Source organism: Gymnodraco acuticeps, unplaced genomic scaffold (assembly GCF_902827175.1).
Source record: "Gymnodraco acuticeps unplaced genomic scaffold, fGymAcu1.1, whole genome shotgun sequence".
In the NCBI taxonomy this organism is placed as follows: domain Eukaryota; kingdom Metazoa; phylum Chordata; class Actinopteri; order Perciformes; family Bathydraconidae; genus Gymnodraco; species Gymnodraco acuticeps.
In genome coordinates, this window is record NW_022990646.1 from 1,164,652 (window position 1) to 1,187,944 (window position 23,293).

General features: G+C 44.8%; 1 protein-coding gene across 1 annotated transcript; it reads right to left on the reverse strand.

Annotated features, from left to right (window-relative positions):
* Positions 1–10,198: 10,198 nt before the first annotated feature.
* On the reverse strand, positions 10,199–18,991 carry dusp4 (dual specificity phosphatase 4). Its single transcript, XM_034229314.1, has 4 exons — positions 18,476–18,991; positions 17,023–17,150; positions 14,940–15,159; positions 10,199–13,157 (listed from the first exon to the last, which is right to left on the reverse strand). Exons 1-4 carry the CDS (start codon positions 18,843–18,845, stop codon positions 12,769–12,771), a joined length of 1,107 nt encoding a protein of 368 aa, XP_034085205.1. The 5' UTR covers positions 18,846–18,991; the 3' UTR covers positions 10,199–12,768.
* Positions 18,992–23,293: the final 4,302 nt, after the last annotated feature.

Here is a 23,293-nt window from a genome sequence, read left to right on the forward strand (position 1 = left end):
TACGATACACTGTATGTACTTATTGTATGACATTTTATTGGCAGCAGGTGAGGGATACAGTGGGGCAAAAAAGTATTTAGTCAGCCACCAATTGTGCACGTTGTCCCACTTAAAAAGATGAGAGAGGCCTGTAATTTTCATCCTAGGTACACCTCAACTATCTATGAGAGACAAAATGAGAAAGAAAAAAAATCCAGATCACATTTGTCTGATTTGTAAAGAGTTTATTTGCAAATTATGGTGGAAAATAAGTATTTGGTCAATAACAAAATGTAATCTCAATACTTTGTTATATACCCTTTGTTGGCAATGACAGTGGTCAAACGTTTTCTGTAAGTCTTCACAAGGTTTTCACACACTGTTGCTGGTATTTTGGCCCATTCCTCCATGCAGATCTCCTCTAGAGCAGTGATGTTTTGGGGCTGTCGCTGGGCAACACAGACTTTCAACTCCCTCCAAAGATTTTCTATGGGGTTGAGATCTGGAGACTGGCTAGGCCACTCCAGGACCTTGAAATGCTTCTTACGAAGCCACTCCTTCGTTGCCCGGGCGGTGTGTTTGGGATCATTGTCATGCTGAAAGACCCAGCCACGTTTCATCTTCAATGCCCTTGCTGATGGAAGGAGGTTGTCACTCAAAATCTCACGATACATGGCCCCTTTCATTCTTTCCTTTACACGGATCAGTCGTCCTGGTCCCTTTGCAGAAAAACAGCCCCAAAGCATGATGTTTCCACCCCCATGTTTCACAGTAGGTATGGTGTTCTTTGGATGCAACTCAGCATTCTTTCTCCTCCAAACACATCTAGTTGAGTTTTTACCAAAAAGTTCTATTTTGGTTTTATCTGACCATATGACATTCTCCCAATCCTCTTCTGGATCATCTAAATGCTCTCTAGCAAACTTCAGACGGGCCTGGACATGTACTGGCTTAAGCAGGGGGACACGTCTGGCACTGCAGGATTTGAGTCCCTGGCGGCGTAGTGTGTTACTGATGGTAGCCTTTGTTACTTTGGTCCCAGCTCTCTGCAGGTCATTGACTCGGTCCCCCTGTGTGGTTCTGGGATTTTTGCTCACCGTTCTTGTGATCATTTTGACCCCACGGGGTGAGATCTTGCGTGGAGCCCCAGATCGAGGGAGATTATCAGTGGGCTTGTATGTCTTCCATTTTCTAATAATTGCTCCCACAGTTGATTTCTTCACACCAAGCTGCTTACCTATTGCAGATTCAGTCTTCCCAGCCTGGTGCAGGTCTACAATTTTGTTTCTGGTGTCCTTTGACAGCTCTTTGGTCTTGGCCATAGTGGAGTTTGGAGTGTGACTGTTTGAGGTTGTGGACAGGTGTCTTTTATACTGATAACGAGTTCAAAGAGGTGCCATTAATACAGTTAACAAGTGGAAGACAGAGGAGGCTCTTAAAGAAGAAGTTACAGGTCTGTGAGAGCCAGAAATCTTGTTAGTTTGTTGGTGACCAAATACTTATTTTACCGAGGAATTTACCAATTAATTCATTAAAAATCCTACAATGTGATTTCCTGGATTCTTTGTGTACCTAGGATGAAAATTACAGGCCTCTCTCATATTTTTAAGTGGGAGAACTTGCACAATTGGTGGCTGACTAAATACTGTTTAGCCCCACTGTATATATGTACTATCTGCAAATGAACACAGATAACCAGCATCATATATTTTCCACAACTATTTTATTTTTGTGTGTAGGAAATAAAATCTTGACAGAATCTTTGTGAAACGCCTATGGAGTTGGGTTTAGCAAATAAAGGAATATTTATGCATACGTCGCTTTTTTGATAAGGGTCCCCCTTATATAAAATGTAAATGTGTTGATTAGGGTCCCCCCATATATAAAAAAAATGAGGGGGACCCTGGCATACTGTTACAAATAATTTAAAGAAAATACCAATCAAGGCCCCTCGCTTTTGGACAAAATCTTTAACCTCAACATTATAATATAATATTAAACTGCTGATGTTTTATCATTCATTTCATATTATCTTACCTTTCTCCAGCTTCCTTCACTTCCTCCTGAGTCCCTGAATAAACAAGAGACCATATTTTTCTTTAGTCAGCTATACTAACGCAGGGTTGCCAACTTTGGGTACCTGGCCGGAGTGAGATTTGTATATCATGGGTTTAATTACGCATATGCGCACTAAATGACTGCTATCGTCGAGCGAGACCTTAGCATAACTTTTCTGACCTCGATAAATTGCCATTTACATGAGGATGTGACTAGCCGTTTGAAAGTATGTACTTGAATTATTATTATATACAGGACCGCCCCTCCCTACAGGCCAATCACGCAGGCTGCATGGGGCCCCGCCTTGCGCAGGGGGCCCCGCCCAGAGGGCCTCAGCTGTTGTGCGCAGTTCTCCGCTCAGTTCTCCGCGCACCCCCCGCGAGAGTGAGAGTGAGAGGTGACAAGGGGAGCACGTGTGTAACCCGACACCGTTGCAATGAATCGACATCTGACCAATCACGGCTTTGATACGGCCACTAGTGCAGGTGAAGAGATGTCGGCGAAAAGACAGTTTCAGTCCGGCGCATGTAAGAGGGAAAGAAAAAAAACATGAAGAAACTAGAGCATCACTCGAAGGTGGGTTATTGTATTAGGGAAATGTACAACTTGCTAATGTTGTATAAGTCAAATGTCATGTTGCCAATCGCCATATTAAAACATCAGCTGCAATTCACGACATGAAGAAGGCAGTCTCTGCAGAGCATATGCTAATGGAGATGCAGTTATTGCCAGCATTCTTTATTTAACATTAATTCAAGTATGTGATGCCTTTAATCTGCTAATGTACAGGAGGAAGAGTGATAAACTGTCTGTCTAGTTGGCTTACATAACAGTTAAAGTTTACAGCCTACAAAACATGGAGCATTTTTCCCCCTTTTATTCATTTTTATGTCAATTTGCACATTTCATGGTGATGCTCAGCCTCTCCCCTTAACTCCTAACAGTCATCATCATGTCAACCACAACACAGAGAAATACTGATAGAAATGTGTGTGTAGTTGTTGATGCATTGCTGACAGAGGGAACTAGAATACAGATTTAAGAAATATCAGTTTTTGAGCATGTCATAAGCATGTTTTGTCTTGACTATATTACAACTATATTATAATAAAAATAATATAGTATTTATATTATTGAATTGATTATGATTATTATTATTAGTAGAAGTAGTTTATTTGCATTAATTATATTTTAATCTTTTTGAGGCTATTGGCAGGAAATGCAGACGTATTCACCTGTAAACGCATACTGAACGACATACATGCACAACCATTTACCTCACTGTATAAAAAAGTAACTGCGTTGATAATAATAATAAACAGGAATTATATTTGCAAAGCAGCCTACTTTGTTTCCAAAAAAAAATGTTTCACTCCTGTCGGTTGTGGGGGGGGGGGGCCTCATCTCACAATGTTGCTTGGGGCCCCAAGTTGGCCAGGGGCGGCCCTGATTATATATTATCATTATGTCAGTGGTCTAAAATGGTCCTACAACGGTGCCGACAATATTATCGTTTATCGCAATAATTTCCGGGAAAATGTATCCAACAAAATTAATTATCGTGAGAGGCCTATACATGAAACACACAGACACAAACAAATATACTGTGGTGACACGTTATTGGACATAATTCACCTTGCTTATTGTGTTGCCACACGGACCCTTTAGTGGGGAACACCTGTAGCTTTAGCTGCCATTCCTGCTAGCTCATCAGGCAGAGCAGTGCATGTGTTAACCTCTCTGAAAGTAATGGATAATAAAGATTGGAACTCCATTCTTAATACACCGCCTCCGACTCTCTTTTCACGGCACTACACTGGTGACCCTGACTTTTCCGAGAAAGTTTCCGGAAAATTAACGAACATGGCTGAGCGCGATGTTTTCATAAAGCTGCCGGAATTCTGGGAGCACGCCGCGGAGGCATGGTTCGCACACGTGGAGGCACATTTCGCCTGCCGACAGGTCCGTGACGGGGACCTAAAATACTACCATGTGGTAGCAGCGCTGGGGAGCTCCACGTCGTCCAGGTTGGTGGGATTCATCGCAGCCCCCCCACATCATGGCAAATATGAGGTGATTAAGGCCCTTCTCCTTAAGACATTTAGCTTATCTGCTAAGGAAAGGGCCCGCCAGATACTTGACATTCAAGGCCTAGGAGACAGCAAGCCATCCCAGCTAATGGAGAAAATGCTAAATCTGCTAGGGGGGGAAGATCCCCGGATTTTATTCACGGAGATTTTCCTGCGTCACTTGCCTCCCCGGGTACAGACGGCGCTGGCCAACACGCCTGTCACGGAGCCCCGTGCTTTGGCTGAGGAAGCGGATCGTTTTTTCCTGGCTACGCAACAGCCCGGGGCCGAGACGTTAGCCGCGACGCTCAGCGGCCCACCGGCAGTCAAGAAAGCGTGGCGGAGGCCGGACACGGCTGTGGCTAGCCGGCGTGGAGACGCCGGAGAGTGCGTTTACCACGCACGTTTCGGGACAAGGGCGAAGAGATGCATCGCTCCGTGCAGCTACAAACCCCGGGAAACGGAGGGGCCGGCGCTCAGTAGTGGCTCTGAGCGTCGGCGGCACGTGCAGGCTCCTCTTCGTCAGCGACAGCGTTTCGGGGAGCTTGTTTCTGTGTGACACGGGCGCTCAACGGAGCGTAGTTCCAGCGTCGAGTGAAGACGTCGCCCGTGGGGGGCACGGACCGCGATTGACGACGGCTAACGGCAGTCCCATTCGCACGTACGGCGTGAGGCCTATGTGTTTGTGCATCGGAGGACAGCGTTTCAGCTGGGATTTTGTGACAGCGGACATTTCTTTTCCCCTCCTCGGAGCGGATTTTTTGTGTGCTCATGGACTCTTAGTGGACGTTAAAAATAGGCGTTTGGTTGATGCCTTAACGTTTTCTTCCCTCGTGTGCACACTTGGCAGCGCAGCGTACGACGGGCTGTCAGGCTCGCTGTCAGGTGCAGACACGTTTCTCAGACTGTTGGCCGAGTTTCCAGACCTGTCGCTACCCACCTTCTCTGCGCTTACCACTAAGCATGGCGTGGAACACCACGTCATTACCGGGGGGGCCTCCTGTCTACGCCAGGGCCCGGCGGTTGAACCCTTCTAAGCTGGCTGTAGCGAGGGCGGAGTTCGCAACCATGGGCATTGTCCGCCGCTCCGACAGTCCTTGGGCTTCCCCCCTGCACGTTGTTCCCAAATCGAACGCCGGGTTCCGCCCGTGCGGGGATTACCGCCGACTCAACGACGCCACTACGCCTGACCGCTATCCGGTGCCGCACATTCAGGACTTTTCGGCGCATCTGGCCGGTACGGGGGTGTTTTCCAAGGTGGACCTGGTGCGTGGATACCACCAGGTGCCCATGCACCCCCTGGACATTCCCAAGACAGCAGTGATAATGCCTTTTGGACTTTTTGAGTTCCTGCGGATGCCTTTTGGACTCAAGAATGCCGGCTCAGACGTTCCAGCGCCTGATGGATTCGGTGCTGCGGGACCTGCCGTTTGTGTTTGTTTACCTCGACGACATACTCGTCGCCAGCGCTTCAGTGCAGGAGCACCTGTCCCACCTCCGAGCCCTTTTCACACGGCTCAACGAACACGGATTAATCATCAATCCTGCAAAGTGCCAGTTCGGGGTGTCGGACATCGATTTCCTGGGGCACCGCGTCACCAAGGGCGGTGCGACACCTCTGCCAGCGAAGGTGGAGGCTGTTGCGGCGTTTCCTCGCCCGGTCGCTCCGTGAGTTTCTGGGGATGGTGACTTTCTACCACCGTTTCATCGCCCGGGCCGCACACATCATGCGGCCGCTGTATGAAGCGTTGAAAGGCAAGACCCCCGTCCAGGAGATCGACTGGACAGCAGAGGCGGACGGCGCTTTTGCTGAGGTCAAGACCGCGTTGGCTCAGGCGGCTTTGCTGGCACACCCATCATCTACGGCTCCCATCTCCATCACCACGGACGCGTCAGACTACGCGGTCGGCGCAGTGCACGAGCAGTGGGTGGATGGCGCTTGGCAGCCGCTCGCCTTTTTCAGCCGCCAGCTGACGCCTAGAGAACGCAAATACAGCGCCTTTGACCGGGAGCTCCTCGGACTTTATTTGGCCGTGCGGCACTTCCGTTTCATGCTGGAAGGCCGTGAATTTACGGCGTTTGTCGACCACAAGCCGCTCACCTTCGCCATGTCAAAAGTGGCGGAGCCTTGGTCGGTACGTCAGCAGCGGCAGCTGTCCTACATATCGGAGTTCACTACGGACATTAAGCACGTGACTGGCAAGTCGAACCTGGTTTCTGATTGCCTCTCCAGGGTCGTCATCGGTGCCGTCCAGTTGGGCCTGAACTATACTCGCATAGCGGCAGACCAGGTCACAGATCCCGGCGTCCAGGCCCTGAAGGTGGAGAGCGCGGGGCTGCGCTTGGAGGACGTGGTGTTCGGCGACGCGGGCATTACTCTCCTGTGTGACGTCTCTACGGGCCTGGCGCGGCCTGTCGTCCCTGCCAGCTGGAGGCGTCCTGTGTTCGAGGCTGTGCACGGCCTGTCACACCCCGGCGTTAAACCTTCGGTGCGTTTGGTAGCGGCGAAGTTTGTTTGGCAAGGACTGAAAAGGGACGTGAGGACTGCGTGGCTTGTCAACGCGCTAAGGTGCACCGCCACACGAGAAGGCCCCGTTGGAGCGTTTCCTGGTGCCTGAGAGGAGGTTTGATCACGTCAACATTGACCTGGTTGGTCCGTTGCCTTCCTCAGGGGTTTTCCTACCTCCTCACCATGGTGGACAGAACGACCCGTTGGCCGGAGGCGGTTCCGCTCGTTTCGACATCAGCCGCAGACGTTGCCCGGGCCTTCATTGCAACGTGGGTGTTTCGTTTTGGCACCCCGTCAGACATTTCCTCAGACAGGGGCTCTCAGTTCACGTCCGAGCTCTGGAACGCTGTGGCAGGCGGTTTGGGGGTTAAGCTGCACAGGACTACCGCTTACCACCCTCAGGCTAACAGCCTCTGCGAGCGCTTTCATCGCTCCATGAAGGCGGCCCTCAAAGCCGGCCTTACGGACGGTAACTGGGTCGACAAGCTGCCCTGGGTGATGCTGGGCCTGAGGACCGCACCTAAGGAAGATCTGCAGTGTTCTACAGCGGAGATGGTCTACGGTCAGCTGCTGAGAGTTCCGGGGGATTTCCTCCCAAATGCATCGGCTCCCTGGTCGGCGTCGGCCCAGCGGGCTTTCCTGCGTGACGCCGCTGAGGCCTTTGCTCCGATCCCTACTACTCAGCACGGTACTCAGGTGTCCCAGGTTCCTGCAGAGCTCCGCTCGGCGGAGCACGTGTTCATCCGGCATGATGCGCACAGAGGCCCCCTGCAGCCCGCTTATGATGGGCCTTTCCGGGTCTTGGAGCACGGGGACAAGCACCTGGTGGTCGACCTGGGTGGCAAGGCCGAGCACGTCTCGGTGGACCGGGTGAAGGCTGCTCACCTGGACTTGGACCAGCCTGTGGTGCTGGCTCGACCTCCGCGACGGGGCCGCCCCCCGGCCTCGTCCCCTGTCACGGATTTAAGACCTGTTGTTCCGGTCCCTCCCCTTCCGGGGGCCGCACAGGCGGGAGTCACTTTTCCGACTCCCGTGCTCAGGAGTCGTGGGGGTCGGCGTGTCGTTCCTCCCCGCCATGCTGATTTTGTTTATGTGTGAATTCTGGGGGGGCTTGTGTGGTGACACGTTATTGGACATAATTCACCTTGCTTATTGTGTTGCCACACGGACCCTTTAGTGGGGAACACCTGTAGCTTTAGCTGCCATTCCTGCTAGCTCATCAGGCAGAGCAGTGCATGTGTTAACCTCTCTGAAGTAATGGATAATAAAGATTGGAACTCCATTCTTAATACACCGCCTCCGACTCTCTTTTCACAGCACTACAATACAGACTTACTCCAAACTGCCAAATATATTAATTAACACACTCTCACTCTCTTTGACTCTATGTTGGCCTAGTAGAACAATAAGCAGCAGACTTTTACTTTTTTATCATTTCTACTGGATCTTAGATCTGTGCATGCGCAATACGGGTCGGATTGACCAACCGGCTCCCACTGCTCTGCTGTCTGTTAACTTTGTTAAGAGTGGTGGGGGCGGGGAGGGAGCGGATCGACAGCTTGAGCAGCTGTCAACTCAACATTGTAAATAACCAACCAAAAACGATCGCCGGTTCATCTTGTTTTTGGCGTGAGAATAGTTTGGGCAACATGAGAGCGTGAGATTGAGAGTGAAAGCGTGTGTCACACGCCAGATGCGTGAGAGTTGGCAACCCTGTACTAACGTAAATTATCATTACACCTGGGTAAAACAGAGTCCATTCTCTTCGATTCGAAACATAATCTCAGCAAATCCGACGACTTCTCAGTTGCAGTGGGTGACATTATTGTCACAAGTAAGAAGGAAATTACATACCTAGGATCTATTCTTGAGGCAAACCTCTCCTGTGACAAAATGGCATCCAATGTAATAAAAAAAGTCAATCAAAGAACTAGATTCCTATACCGGATCTCCTCTGGTAAACAAAAACACCCTGAAAACTCTGGCAGGAGCACTCATTCAAGGGTACTATGACTATGCTTGCACGTCATGGTACCATAGCACCTCCAAGGCGCTAAAAATAAAACTTCAAACATCGCAAAATAAACTGGTCAGACTACTGCTTGACCTTTCATCTAGAACCCACCTCACCTCTGCCCACTTTGACAACCTAGGATGGCTTAGAGTAGACGACAGAGTACAGCTACTTGCAATGGGCCTGGTCTACACCTCTATGGTACCCATGTACATGTCAAAATTCTTCCCAAAGGTCAAGGAATACCATGATCATAACACCAGAGGGAGCTCCACAAATCATGTGAAACCCAGATTTGGCACAAAAAAGGGGGAATACATGTTTCGCAATTATGCCACATCAAGGTGGAACACTCTTCCCACAACTGTAAAGGAAAGTAAAACTATACTTACCTTCAAAACCTCTCTTAAAGAGCACCTTCGGGGGAGAGCATTGCAAAACTGGCCCCGGTAATGGTACAAATCTCAACCTGTCGTTCAATGGACAGCTTCCCCCCCCATCTATGTATATAGGCCTACTCGCATTTTAGACTCTGTTACTAACTGTATATCTGTAGACTTGGTAGGCTATGTCTTAAATGTCCGGTTAGGATGTATTAGAACGAAATCTAAAATGAAAATTGTAAATAAGCAATCTGTATGTAAAAAACCACCTGTATGTAAATTGTAAATAAGCCATCTGTATGTCAAATATGTCTTATATGTCTTATATGTCTTATATGTCTTAAATGATATGATGAATTGGAAATGGGGGACCCTGATGTAAACAAGACGAAAGTCTTTCTATGGTCTGCATCCCCTTAACAATTGTATGTTTTGAGCTGTACTGTACTGTACCCAATATACAAGCTGTTAATAAACTTTTCAATCAATCAATCAAAACGTTACTATAGCATGCTGTTCACAGACAGTTGCCTCGTCTAGGAGGAAAAGCACAACGGACACTGATGACGCTAACGATGGCTGTGTTCCATTCAGTCTCCCAGTGAGTAACTCCAGTGAGCTCGCATGCACAACACCGGGACATCCCCTAATTGGAACGCAGCCATCATTATTTGTATTGAATCCACCTGTGCATTTCCTACCGTGACGATTTAAATGAGCTACCTTCTGATTGGTTTGTGCTATGCTCATGTGTTGTGGATGTTACCGTTTGAAACAGGCTGAGGACGATTCAATGTTCTCACCACTGGGAGGCAGTCTTTGCTTACACTCCCATATTTTAAAATGAGCTTAAAATTAACACATAGGTGATATTATAAAAGACACATATTACACAATATGTCAGTTGTTTTCCTATTAAAAATGTTTTGTCAAAAAATCCGTTTGAATACATTTATTGTTTCATATTATTTAAAGCAGGGATATCGAACTGAATAGTTAAATCTGCATCATGTAGTTCATTTCTACTTCTGTGTGTAATAACTTCTAAATAACCCGTGCTGTGTGTCTTAACAAAATGATATCATTCACGGTTTCAATGTAGCCTTATATGAAATTGTGTGTATGCTTATACAATATATTTGATTAGTTTCAAACACCAGCATACAAAGAAAGCACATACAACCTATTACTTAAGAACATTTTTTATTCAACAGCGGATCTTCGGTAATAAATAAATGTACAGATAATTCATTCCACAATAAAATTGAGGGAAAGTTGTATTTTTTTTTAAATATAAATGTCCAAGTGGAGGATTGATATTGCCATGATGGGTAAACATAATTGACCAGACAGAGAGACGGAGTGACGCAGAGAGGCTGACAGACAGACAGACAAATAGACGATTACCACACAGATGTGTACAAAGTATTGCGTTTCTCACTGATTGGCTCTCTCATCTCTCTCTTTCTCCCTCCCTACATGGATCAAATGCAAAGTCTATTCAGTTTACCATCACCATGATGTGCAAATCAATCATAAATTATAAATACAGTATTGCATCACTTCAAAGTGCTACAGAGATAGGTGCCGACAATCTTCAAAAACAGAAACAGATTTTATTTGAAACCCTGTGTGTGTGTGTGTGTGTGTGTGTGTGTGTGTGTGTGTGTGTGTGTGTGTGTGTGTGTGTGTGTGAGCAACCATGATGGTTCTGTGCCTTTGGATTTCTAGCACAGTGTAAAGCTTAGCCTGGTCAAAAGCAGAAGCAATACAAACATCGTCTAAAAGTGTGACATTATGAAAATGGCGTGATGTTTGGCTTTGACGTCCAGAAAGTGGAGATGTGTGGACAATCTTCAAAAACAGAGAATCTAAAACTAAATAATAACTTTTATTGGATTATAAAACGTTTCGTAAAAACCCAAAGCTATCTTCTCTTTATTACTTCATCACGCTTCATTTTTCAGTATGGATTTAAAAGGGGAAATCAATCAGTCTCTAGTGGAAAGGGTCCCTGATATTTGCTCAGCATTGTCTTTGAAAATATGGCCGATAGGAACAAATGTTGCCTCTAAATTGTCGCACATGTTCTCATATAAAAGATGTAGAAGCACACATGACAAATGTATTTTTTTCTCTAGACATCAAATTCTCATTCTTTTCAGTTTATGTTAAGGTGTCTATTAATGGTTAAGGAAGTTTGTTTTGTAGCTTTGGAAAACACTGCTTTCATTCTTTTTTATGGTGGGTCAGGCTGAAAAATGGCCTTTCCAAATGTTGAATTATAATATCAAATATTGAATTGCTCAAATACATTATGTTTGTATCCATCTGTGAGAGATGAAGAGAGAAGCTTCAGACATTGTGGAATTAGAGTCTGTACTGCACTGCTGAAATGCTCACGTTTCTTATGTTTGACCAACACTCAGCAATCGGCTTTCTAGCAGCACGCCAACATCTTTAGGACACCTTTGTGAACAAGGCACAAACATCTGTAAAGGACCATTCGGGGGTGATGCACATTTCAGCCAATAACCAAAACAAAGAACATTTTCCAAAGCATCCTACTGGAGCTAGTGTTAGCAGAAAATAACCTTAAAACACATGTATTTCTTTGGAAATGGTTCATAGCGAAGAAAAATAGTATTGATGTTAAATCATACATAACCAGCTGAACGGTCCTTTACGTGGTCGTCTTGCAGAACCACTGTGCTTCAAATTCTGCCCTCTGATCAGAAAAAGCTTTTTAGCAGTTGTCCTTCTCCTACAGCTTTTATTACAGCGCTTTCGTCGAAAAAACAACGTTTTAGTAATGTAGCAGTAGCTGTTCCCTTCAGTGGGGTTTCCCAGTCCATTTACCAGGGCCCTGGCCTTCATTTGGCATCTTATTTGATTTATTTAGCCTCTTCAGTGAGGAGATGAGGAGCAGAGGAGAGGGGGCGGACAGGGTGAAGATGAGACAGAGATGAGAGGAGGGAAGGAATATAAAAGGATGAAAAGGGGAGATGAGAGGGGAGAGGACGGTGTAGGCGGGGGGGGCAGAGAGAGGAAGAGGACGTATGAAAGACAGGAAGCCCCGGTCGGAGCACCTGTCACGGAAGAGGCTCCTGCTTTCTATCACCGTCCCCTCGCCTCTCTTTTCCATCCATCTGCCAACAGGAGGGACACCCAAAGGGGAAAGAGCGGGTGCTTAAAATTCTCCTTCCTTCCTGTGTCCATCTCCTCTCCTAAAGGCCTGTCCTCTCCATAGCAACCAACCCTGTCTTCATACTGAGCTTATTCAGTTGGTAGTCATGAATGTGTGTGTGTGTGTGTGTGTGTGTGTGTGTGTGTGTGTGTGTGTGTGTGTGTGTGTGTGTGTGTGTGTGTGTGTGTGTGTGTGTGTGTGTGTGTGTGCGTGCGTGCGAGGCAGAGCGAGAGAGTGTTTGCTGCTGCTCATGCCTCTGTGTCAGTGCATGTTGTTGAGTTTCAAAGAAGAGTGTGTATCTTCTGTTAACGTCAGTCTGACACTTTAGATTTGAAAGACAGTTCATTTTTTGGTCTATTTGAAGAAACCTTGTGTTAAAATGGAAGGAGCGTTGGCTGGTTTCTGTAAAAACATTTGTTCAGTCTTCGAGTTTTGAATCAGGCACCGCGACGCTTCTCACCTCCCTGTCCTGGAAGCATGTACATACCGGTCAGTAAGACTGACAGATCTTCCCGCCAATGGCAGTCTGTGAGTCAGTTAATTGGGTAAAGGCTGCGATTGGCTAACCATCAGCATCCGGGGGACGTTGTGAGTGGGCCGTGGTGCAGGTAGGCGGCGTTCACCACGGAAACAGGGAAGTTAAAAATGAACGGAGAGGTGGGCGTGGCCGACGTCACCGTGGTGACCGTGGAGGACTTGGGTCCGAGCAGCGGGCTGGCCGTGGCGGCCGCCTCGGCAGCACACGAGGTGGCGAGGAGCTGCGACTCGAACTGCAGCAGCTGGCCCATGAAGCTGAAGTTGGGGGAGATGATGCTGCGCCGCCGCCGCACAAACTCAAAGGCTTCGTCAAGACGCACCCTCTTCCTCTTCATCAGGTAGGCTAAGCAGATGGTGGCGGAGCGGGAGATGCCTGCCTGACAATGGACCAGGACCCGCCCACTGGAGTCACGTACCGAATCTGTGGAGAGAGGAGGGTCATAGGTCAGAAGTTTTACTAGCTAATTATTGTTTATTTGACTGTACAGCACTTTGGTCTGGAGATTTGAGTGTTTTATAAATAAAGCTGTATTGTATCATTCAGTTTGACAAATATCTTTAGACAGAAATATCACTATTTAATAGATTGCCATAGATTTAGTACAGATGTTCATGCTCACCAGAGGACGTCCTTATTATTTCATCTAGATTTACCAGTCAAATATGGCAACCTCTACTAAATGGATTCGTCGAGATTTAGAATATTCTCACACTTTATCCTAATTTTCAATTTTGGCATCAGATGTTGTACATTCATGGTTCCCAGATGAGGTACCCTGATGACTTTAATTGTAAAAAAAATGACATTCATGCTCAATTTCAGTCATGGATATTGGCACTTTTCCAGGGTATGTGTTAAATGTAATTAAAGGGCTCCATCATGTTTATAGCAGTTCATATGAGGATGCATGTTAACCTGGTCCTACTTACCATAGCCTTATGGCACCTTCAAATGTAAATCTCAGTTTAAAAGAGAATATCATATTTCATTTACAAATCTTTCCCCATGCTTAGCTCCTAATCTTTAGTTATTCGTGGGAAAATATTGTTGTGCTTTCTGAACGGACGAAGAAAGGAATTTTATATCAACGATTTTCCATCATCAAACTAATTGTTACCCGTAGTGCCATTTTTTTAACAGACGTACAGCTTTGCCTCAAGCTGTTCTAATTTCTTCTCCTCTACACTTTTCAGTCAAACCAACCTCAAAGTGAGAAAGCAGCAAATTACATTTATCTGAAACACGCAAATAAATGTGAGTCATCAGCCTCTTTCACACTTCCTCCCCTGTCCTATTTCTGTCTCTGCCTCTTTCAGTATGTTTAGACGCATGGGATTACTTTGTTACTGCGAGCAACAACATTTAGGAAGTACTTTGATTAGATCCTTTACAGTAACTACATTTCCCCAAGAGAATCAGTTTCAACAATCAGCCGGACAGTCATGGAGCATGTTAGCATGGCCTGCTAGAAATTAAAAAAAAGATAATAGACTGACATTTTGTTTTATATATTATGTTGCATGCAGATTAATTTCATCTAAGTGTCCACTACTGACATAAAATAAAATGCACCAGTTTAACCATAGGTGATTGTTAGCGGATTGATAATAACCAACTCACACCATTTAGTTTTGTGTCTTGCTTTACTTTTTAGCCGTCTATATATTTCAGACAGTTTTCAGGTAACTCAACACGGCGTCTGTTCACCCGGTAACAGTGGATGAGTCAGACTCTAGTCCCACAGCAGCTAACTATGACGCATACCAGCACCTACACCTACACACACACACACACACACACACACACACACACACACACACACACACACGGACACACACACACACACACACATACCATGTATACATCACTTCAGGGGACATTACATTGACTTACATGCATTTCCTGGAGACTTATCCTAACCTTAACCATAACCAACACATGCCTAACCCTAACCCTTAACCTTACCCTTACCCTAATCCTAAACCTAACCAAGTCTTCACCCTAAAATGAATGATTCCCCTTATGGGGACCTCCAATTTGTCCCCATAAGGGAGGCGAGTCCCCACACGTGACTGTGTAAACAGATTTAGGTCCCCACAAGTATAGTAATGTTAGGCCACACACACACACACACACACACACACACACACACACACACACACACACACACACACACACACACACACACAGCTAATCACTGACCTATGAACTCAATAGCCTCCAGGAACCAGCAGCTGATGTCCTCTTTATGGTTGTCTTCCACAGGAATACACTTGTACTGGTACGCCCCCTCGAAGTGGTTGGGACAGTCGGCGGACACGTTCAGCAGGGCGGAGATTCCTGTGGCGTCCAAAACCTCTTTCTTTGAGGCGTGGAGGGCGCTGCCGAGGTAGAGGAACGGGAGGATCTCCACCGGGCCGCCCTGGACGGATGGAAGAGGGATGATTAATCAGTTGAAGAGACAGATTCTCAGTACTCATTCATTAAGTCATTTTTATTAAGAAACATCCTCTGACCTAACCCGAAGAGCCATGTTAGTCAGAAGTGACTTAAAGAGCTTACACGATGAGACAAATCATCCACTGTCTCAGTTCAGATGACTTCAGTATAAGTGTGGTCTCTCCTAAATATCTTCCTGATCATTTTGCCACGCCTTAAATCAGACAGGGGTAGCTTTGGATCTGTTTGATCAATCAGTCATTTGATAAGGGCTGTTCAGGTTCAAGCGGAGTCATTTTCTCAATAAGGAATCGTAGCTGTGATTATGAGCCAAGTGTACAGAAATATTATTGTGTTTTAATTTATCAGTACAACAGATGTTTCATGGGGGTTACATCCTGTCATGTTGCAATAAGGACACCTTGTACTTGTTCTGTCATTACACTCTACTGGTGGAAGATTGGTTTTACTCAATGATTTATGACACAGCATCAACTGAGCACACGGTGGCTTTCCCTAGAAACAGGAAGTATCTCACGGAGCAGAAGAATATGACCTGATCATAATCAGAACCATAAAGCATTCAAGGTAAAAAAAAAACATTATGACCTGGTGTTCTTTCAAAGCGTGTTCCAATGTAAGAGTAGTGGTCTTGTTTTCCCTTTTGAATGGATGTGAGGGGTCAGCCAGCTGTCAGTCTATACCGGTAGTGAGACTTATTGACAGAAAGCTCTGTCTGTTTATGTCACTGCCGCTGACGACCTCGTACTGACACAGCATCAGGATGTGATCAATACTGCTAAGAGATGTAATGTGAGGAGAGAGAGGGGGGGGGGGGGTGGACGCTGGGAGGAAAATGGAGAGTGAGATACCGAAAAACAGGAAGCTACTTTTAATGCTGAATAGTGCGGCCGAGACTATCGAGCATTCTTCTCAGAAAAAACGCACAGAGGCTGGATTGTCTGCGTCTCTTTCCTCATGCGTTTCGGGGGGGGGGGAATTAAACTCCCGAGCCTCATGTGACTGTGAACGTTGCATCAAATATGCAGGCTCCAAACAGCAGATCACTAACCAGCTAAACGAGACCGACCGGGTCACAGGAAGTGACGCAGAGGTGAATCAATACTGACCTATGACCTGTAGTGTAACCTATAACAAATAACAATATGACAAATAATAAAATATGACAAATAACTCACTCAAACAACAGAAAATATTCCCAGGAGGTTACATTGCTTTTATCTAGGGCTGCTCGATTATGGCAAAAATCATAATCTCGATTATTTGGGTCAATAATTGATATCACGATTATTAAAAACGATTATCCATTTACTTTGAAAACATCCATTTATTGAAGAAAAAAAAATGTAACAGTATGTTTTTAACAGTTGATTACCCTGAACTTTAAGTATAATTCAACTGAAAAACCAATAAAAACAAAATTAATTAAAAAAACAAAATTAAAATAATAATAGTTTTATTTCGATTACGTTGTTTTCGTAATCGTTGCAAGCCATAATCGTAATTGCGATTAAAATACGATAAATTGAGCAGCCCTACTTTTATCCTGGCATGGCCTTTACACTGACAAACAAGCTTGTAACTACACTGTCACTGCTCTCACCATCCAGACCGGATAAGGAAATGTGCTTGAATGGACGTGGGAAAGTGAACAAAAGTGATATTGCGAACCAAAAAACGTTGAGTGTTGTCGATGATTCAAACTAAACTTGACTTTTACAGGCTGTAACAATGAGTTGACTGAAGAGACATTACACTGACATTGGTCAATGTTAACTATATTACTTAAACAGTCCCTTAAGGGCTGATCATGTGTTGTTTTTACCTGGTCGTGGTGCGGCGTCCCACAAGACGAGCAGGAAGAGTCGACGCTGGACTGGTTGGTGAGGGGCGGTAAGGATTTGGTCTTTATACAAAACTCCGGGTACTCTGAGAAAAACCTGTCGTATCCACCTAGAAAAGAGACATCCTGATTAAGTACCATTCATCCTACATATCACATTAGACACAATCCGAGTGGGATATAATCACTACTTGGAAATGTAAGACCCTCCTGGAACAGTGATTTTTCTATGTGTGGGTGGGAGGGAGGGGAGTTTATATGCTTAGAACTCTACAGCAGCCTACATTACAATTGCTGCACAATCATACATACATAAGGTCTATTCCACCAGGCCCTGAACTACTCTCTCTTGTGGTTACTACCGTGGATTTGAAAACAATGTCGTCATCCCTTTTTTCTGCATCTGTAGGCTGCTCTGTGCACCTCAGGGATCACATCAGATGAACTGGGAAATGTCATCTTTATAAGCTACACACAGACTCTCCTGTGCTTCAAGGCGACTACGTCATTAGGATACGTATACAGAAAGAGTGCGCCACAGCTTGCAGCAGCTTTGCTTTTTTAGAATCCCTGCAGCCTAAATATATACTGGTGGGTAAATAAAGCGTTGATTTTTTTGTATTTTACAGCTTTTTATCTTCTATTTCTACCCGAAGGGCACTGTTTCTGAAATGATCATGTGCCCTGTAAGTCCCTCCGGTTTGATGTGGCCTCTACGCATTGGCATTACCTCATTCACTCAGCTCAGGCCATTGGTCTGTGTGTGAATGTGTTCAGCTGTGAGTGACTGAGTGAGTGTGTGTATTGTAGAAAAATAATAACACCAGTGGCAGTGCATACAAATAGAGTAGGCCCATTTAGGAGGACATGTCAATCTTTTGTTAATAAAGCAGAGCTACAAAAACACATACTCAGCCTTTATGAAGGCAATAAAAAACAATATTGAATGCCTGTGAAAAACTAAATAAACAATGACCCAGATAGGATGGTGGCATATTGAAATTCAACTTTTGATCAAATGTATAGCTATATTTACTATTGTAAAGCCTCAAAAAGAACATTATCATTAACGTGTCATTTTTATCCATTTAAAAATGTTTTTGTTTACTAACACAGAGAATTCTTTTCAAAGATAAGCTCCATTTGAATATGGATATATTATTACAAAACAACATTTACATTTTTAAAGATAACAAAACAATATATGTAGTCATTCTTTAGTTTGTTATTGCCTAATGTAAAGGCTGAATAAAGCATGTTTTAATCATTAATATAACAAATCTACTATTATACATTGTGCACATCTTTATTGTCCTACATTAGGGTTAAATCAAATAATAAATTAAGGCAGAATCCTACTGGTGCGAGTGTAGCTTATAATAATAATAAAATGATGCACCTGACCCCACGCTCAATAACAAAGCACTGTATTTACCTTTCAGCAGGTATATGAGTGTTCCGGAGGAGTCGCTGCACACTGCGTTGAGCACCAGAGTCAGCGTGCTGTCCTCCTTCACCGTCTCCGAGTCCGGCGTCCTCTCGTCGTACAGCACCACGGCGGAGTACATCCCGGAGCGGAGGCGTTCACGGACCTCCTCGTCCCCGGCCAGTATCTGGTCCAGGCTGAGCACGGAGCCCTTGGCCCTGCGGCGGACGATAGTGTTACAGCGGGCGTTGACGGCTCCGCGGATGTGTCCCGCGTTGAAGGCGAGGAAAGAGCGGCAGTCCAGCAGCAGGCACTTGGCACTGTCGTCCTTTAATAACCGCTTCACCACCGGGCAGTCCATCTCGCGTAGGTCCCCCATAGCACGTCGTATTTTGAGCTGCGTAGGTAGGCTTCACTGTCGGTTATCTCCTCGGTTTGGTTCTCGCACAGTGTGCCCGCACCACCCTCCGAAATGCAGTTCCTCCGTTTGATTTACTCTATTCACGTATTGTAAACGCACTACCCCTTGCTTATCAGGGAAGGAGATCAAGGAGACGAAGGTGTGTAGAGCAGAGAGGAGAGATAGATAGAGAGATGATAGAGCGAGATATAATGAGATCTATCTCTCAGATCGCGGATCTAGCTAGATCTCTCTCTCTCTCTCTCTATCTCTCTCTCTCTCTCTACTCTCTCTCTCTCTCTCTCTCTCTCTCTCTCTCTCTCTCTCTCTCTCTCTCTCTGGGTGTGCGTTGTTTCTCTTTTTCCCTGTGAATGGGTGCATCGCGTTGGAGCGGAAGTTACGTCAACCCCTAGCAGCCAATCAAAAAGGGTCCAGTTTCCCGTCCCCTTTTCTCCTCTGCCGTTCATTCATAAAATAAAAAAACAGACAGACATCAATGAAACGAGAGGCGATGGGGAAGGAGATTAGACTCCATGGGGGGAACAGTGAAGTTGGCAACAATCGCCATGTTTTAATCAGCTCATGGCCACATTGGAATACTAGTTTCTGATGATTGAATAAAAGGGTACAACGTACAAGACAAGACAGACATTGAATTATATATTAATAATATTTACTATTTTGGCCTAAATTCAAGTCTTTAAACGTGCATAATTACAATTTCCACATAATTAATCAAATTAATGAGAAAAGTGTGTGTGCTTGTATAATATATTAATACACTTTATTTATGTAGCTTTTCTAAAACAGCCCAGAATTTTTTTTAAATAAACATTTGTTATTATTTGAATATTATTTCCATTTAAGGTTCAGTGCAACTACTGCACTATTATATTGATATTGTCTGGTCGTGGTAAACTGAAAAATGATCTGGACCACATTAGGGTGTGCATACGTGCTCACAAGAACGTTTGTGTGTGTATGTCTGAGTCTGCATCTGTGTGTTTGAGGGTCTGTGATCCTACAAACGGAAACACAATTTGCATCTCCTATCACACAGCCTTGGTGAGTGTGCTCAGGTATTTGCATGTTGATCCCATTTCCATGGTTACGAGAGAAAAAAGAGCAGCACAGCAGCAAATTAAAACAGACTGGCTCCAAAAATGCAGACACTCAAGCCGAAAGAGAAATAATCTGATCATTATAATACTGTAGCATTTCCTAAATAGATGGATTTATTATGAATGGGTGTATGGGAAAAAAGACATGTCTTTCCTCGGGAATACTCAACTCTTCATTATTATCGGATATGCCGACAAGATGCAACTGATATAATACAAGTATATTCTGACAGTAAATGTGAAGTGACACCTGATAGCTGATGATCGGTATTAGAAACTGCTGACATTTTTAAATGTCATTTTTCCTGTCTGACAACAAAAGAGACTGTCTAGACTCCACATAAAGCAAAACCCCAAAAGAGGAAATGTTGCTTGGATATAAGAACACAACAGAAAAACATTATTTAGGCATTTAGCAGAAAATGAAAGAAGTCTTTTGTAATATGTGAAACTGTATGAAATGTAACTACATTAACTTGGAATGACTTGCAATGGAGTATGTTGAATTGAAAGTGAAAAGAGTCACTCAATGCATAAAATGATGTATACCATGTCCTTAATTTGTGCATGTAGTTTGCTACGTGGCAACATTATGCGAGTACTTTAAGATAGAGAGGTGGGATGGAAGGTGGAGAAAGAGACAGCGGCAGTCAAAACAGGGATGAAGAGGAGAAGATGATGAGAGAGATGGACGAGGGACGGAGATGGGGGGGGGGGATAGAGTAAGAAAAAGCTTGAGCTTGATTGCAGTCTTTAGTGTCCCATATAAACACACACAGACACCACGCCACATTACAACCAACCCTAAATAATGCCTCTCAATGGCGGGATGGTGCTGCTACCGTAGCAACAAGGGAGAGGTGTGGGAGGGCAGAGACATCAGGCAGGGGGCTACAGGGCGATTGGCTGGAAACAGACTCTGTACGGATTTCACCCCTCCCTCCCTCCGTTTCATCTTGTCAATCCATTCCCCCCTTAACATCCCTCGCCTGCATGCCGTCATCCATCAATATAGTGGAGAGAGAGAGGGTATTCTGTTAATGAGCTTTGCACACGTCAGTGTTGATAAGTATCTCTCATATTCCTTGTTTACTCAATGTTCTGCCCTCTAATCCCGCGTCTTTTTCTCTCCTGTTTCTATATTGTGTTTTTTATTTGTGTTTCTCTTTTACAGGCACAGTGTGTATTACGTGATTTTTCGTGTAAATGTGTTAACATTTCCCATTTGTAGTCCCTAGACAGGTGTTACAGTGTTCTCAAAAACAGCTAAGCAAACATATAAATAGGGACCATTATTGTTAGAAAAGATTATAAGGGCTTTAGGGTAGAACATAATCATGCTACGTGTTAAGTACTTAACAAAAACATGCAACACAGAAGAATGTGTAATTTGTGCAGGAAACCAACAGAAAATAAAGGCCAAGATATCCTGACACACAATAATTATATCATTCTCATTCGCAAGAGAGCCAGTAACTTTAAACTGTCAAACCATTTATTTGAATGGGCTTTACATTTGTAGTTTGTAATATAGCTGTGGTTCAAATGTATGATATATTTAAACAGTATATACAATATAAATGGTGATTGATGCATAGTACTGGGAACTGCTATTGCTATAGTAGGGAAAACCTGAGAACAAATTAAGTTGTCAAGACAGGAGAATTAAACCACACCAACACACCATAGAAAACAACACACACTTTACCAAGTGTTTGTGTGTGTGTTTGTGTGTGTAATGCATGTGTGTATGTTCCAGATCAACCCCACTCTCTAATCCCATAATCCAGTGGTTAAGCCTTGACTGAGTGCCGCAACATTTTCATGAATGAGGTTGTGTCGTTTGTCATGTGTCTGTGCCAGTGTGTCGATACAAGCAGAGAGAGAGAGAGGTATGAAGGATAAACAAATGTGTGTGTGTGAATATATGAGGGATGAGAGAGGCTTTAAGGACACAGACAGCAGAAAGAGAAAAAGGGAACAGAGAGAAAGAGGGTGAAGGATAGAGGCAGGGAGAGCTGAGCAGCGGAAGTGAGTAAGTGGCATGGTGGGGGTTGTTACTCAGTTTGGAGCTGATCCATATTTTCTTCCTGAGACACATTCTCGTGGCTGACAGACAACACCTCCACTGGAACGACCAAAGAACAAATATGATATTTTTCCACTCTCCATTTGAAATAAAAACAGCAACAAACAGCATTTTTTTAAATCAAAAATATGCAACAGGGGATGATAAATAAATTACTTTTCAACTCCAGGGGAAAGAAAACCTGGACTGCTGTTTTGGATGAAAACACATGATGCCAATGCTTTTGGGAAATGTCTTTGGGTTGATGTTTTTCCAGAGCTGTTGTGGGAGACACTTCTGGTTAATGAGTAATACAGATAACCAGCATGCTTATCCCCATTGCAATGGCCCAGCTTGCAGAACACACACACAGATACAAGGTCATTGCACTGAATCCCTTCCTGTCTGGACCTCACATGCTAACCTAGTGAACTCAAGGCTGCAGGCTCTCTGTCGGCACACACACACGTACCTTATTGCGTTTTGCTCCCACTGGTTTTTGTGAATGGTAATTGTGAGTTCCTTATTTGGTTGTTTGCGTTGCCTACTTCCTCCTCAGCCTTAAGTGCACGTACTGCCCTATTTGACTATCCATGGTTCACCAACGCATCAGAAACAACATCCCAGAAAACCTGGATATGCCCCAGTTTGCAAACAGAGACAACAGAGAATGCTGTCTCAGCTGCCCATCATCTAAAAAATAACAACACCTATGTCAGAATGCTGTTTGTTGATTTCAGGTCAGCAACAAAAGCCCACACATTAAACTAATTGGCAAACTTAACACTGAGTTTTGAGTACTACACTCTGCAACGGATATTGGACTTCTTCACAAACAGACTTGAGGCAGTTTGGATGGTCGGTCACACCTCTTCCACTTTAGTGACAAACTCCGGAGTCCCCCAGGGCTGTATGCTCAGACCTCTCCTGTTTCCTCAAGACTATAACCCCCAACATGAAGAGAACATCTCCATCCTGGTAAAAACAGGCTGTATTTCTTAAGGAAACATAACAAGGCATAATTCCTCCAAGTTCTTGTTGACTTTTACAGAGAAGCAATAGCGGGCATTCTGGAAACATAATAAACTGGCATGGGACGGGTACGGCCAAGGACAGAAGGGCTCTACAGCAGGAAATGAAGACTTTGCAGAATACCATTGGCCCCATTCACTTAGCATCACATTGGTGAGAAGAGGTGCCTGCAAAACCCAAAGCAAATCCACTGCCTGTTTACCCTT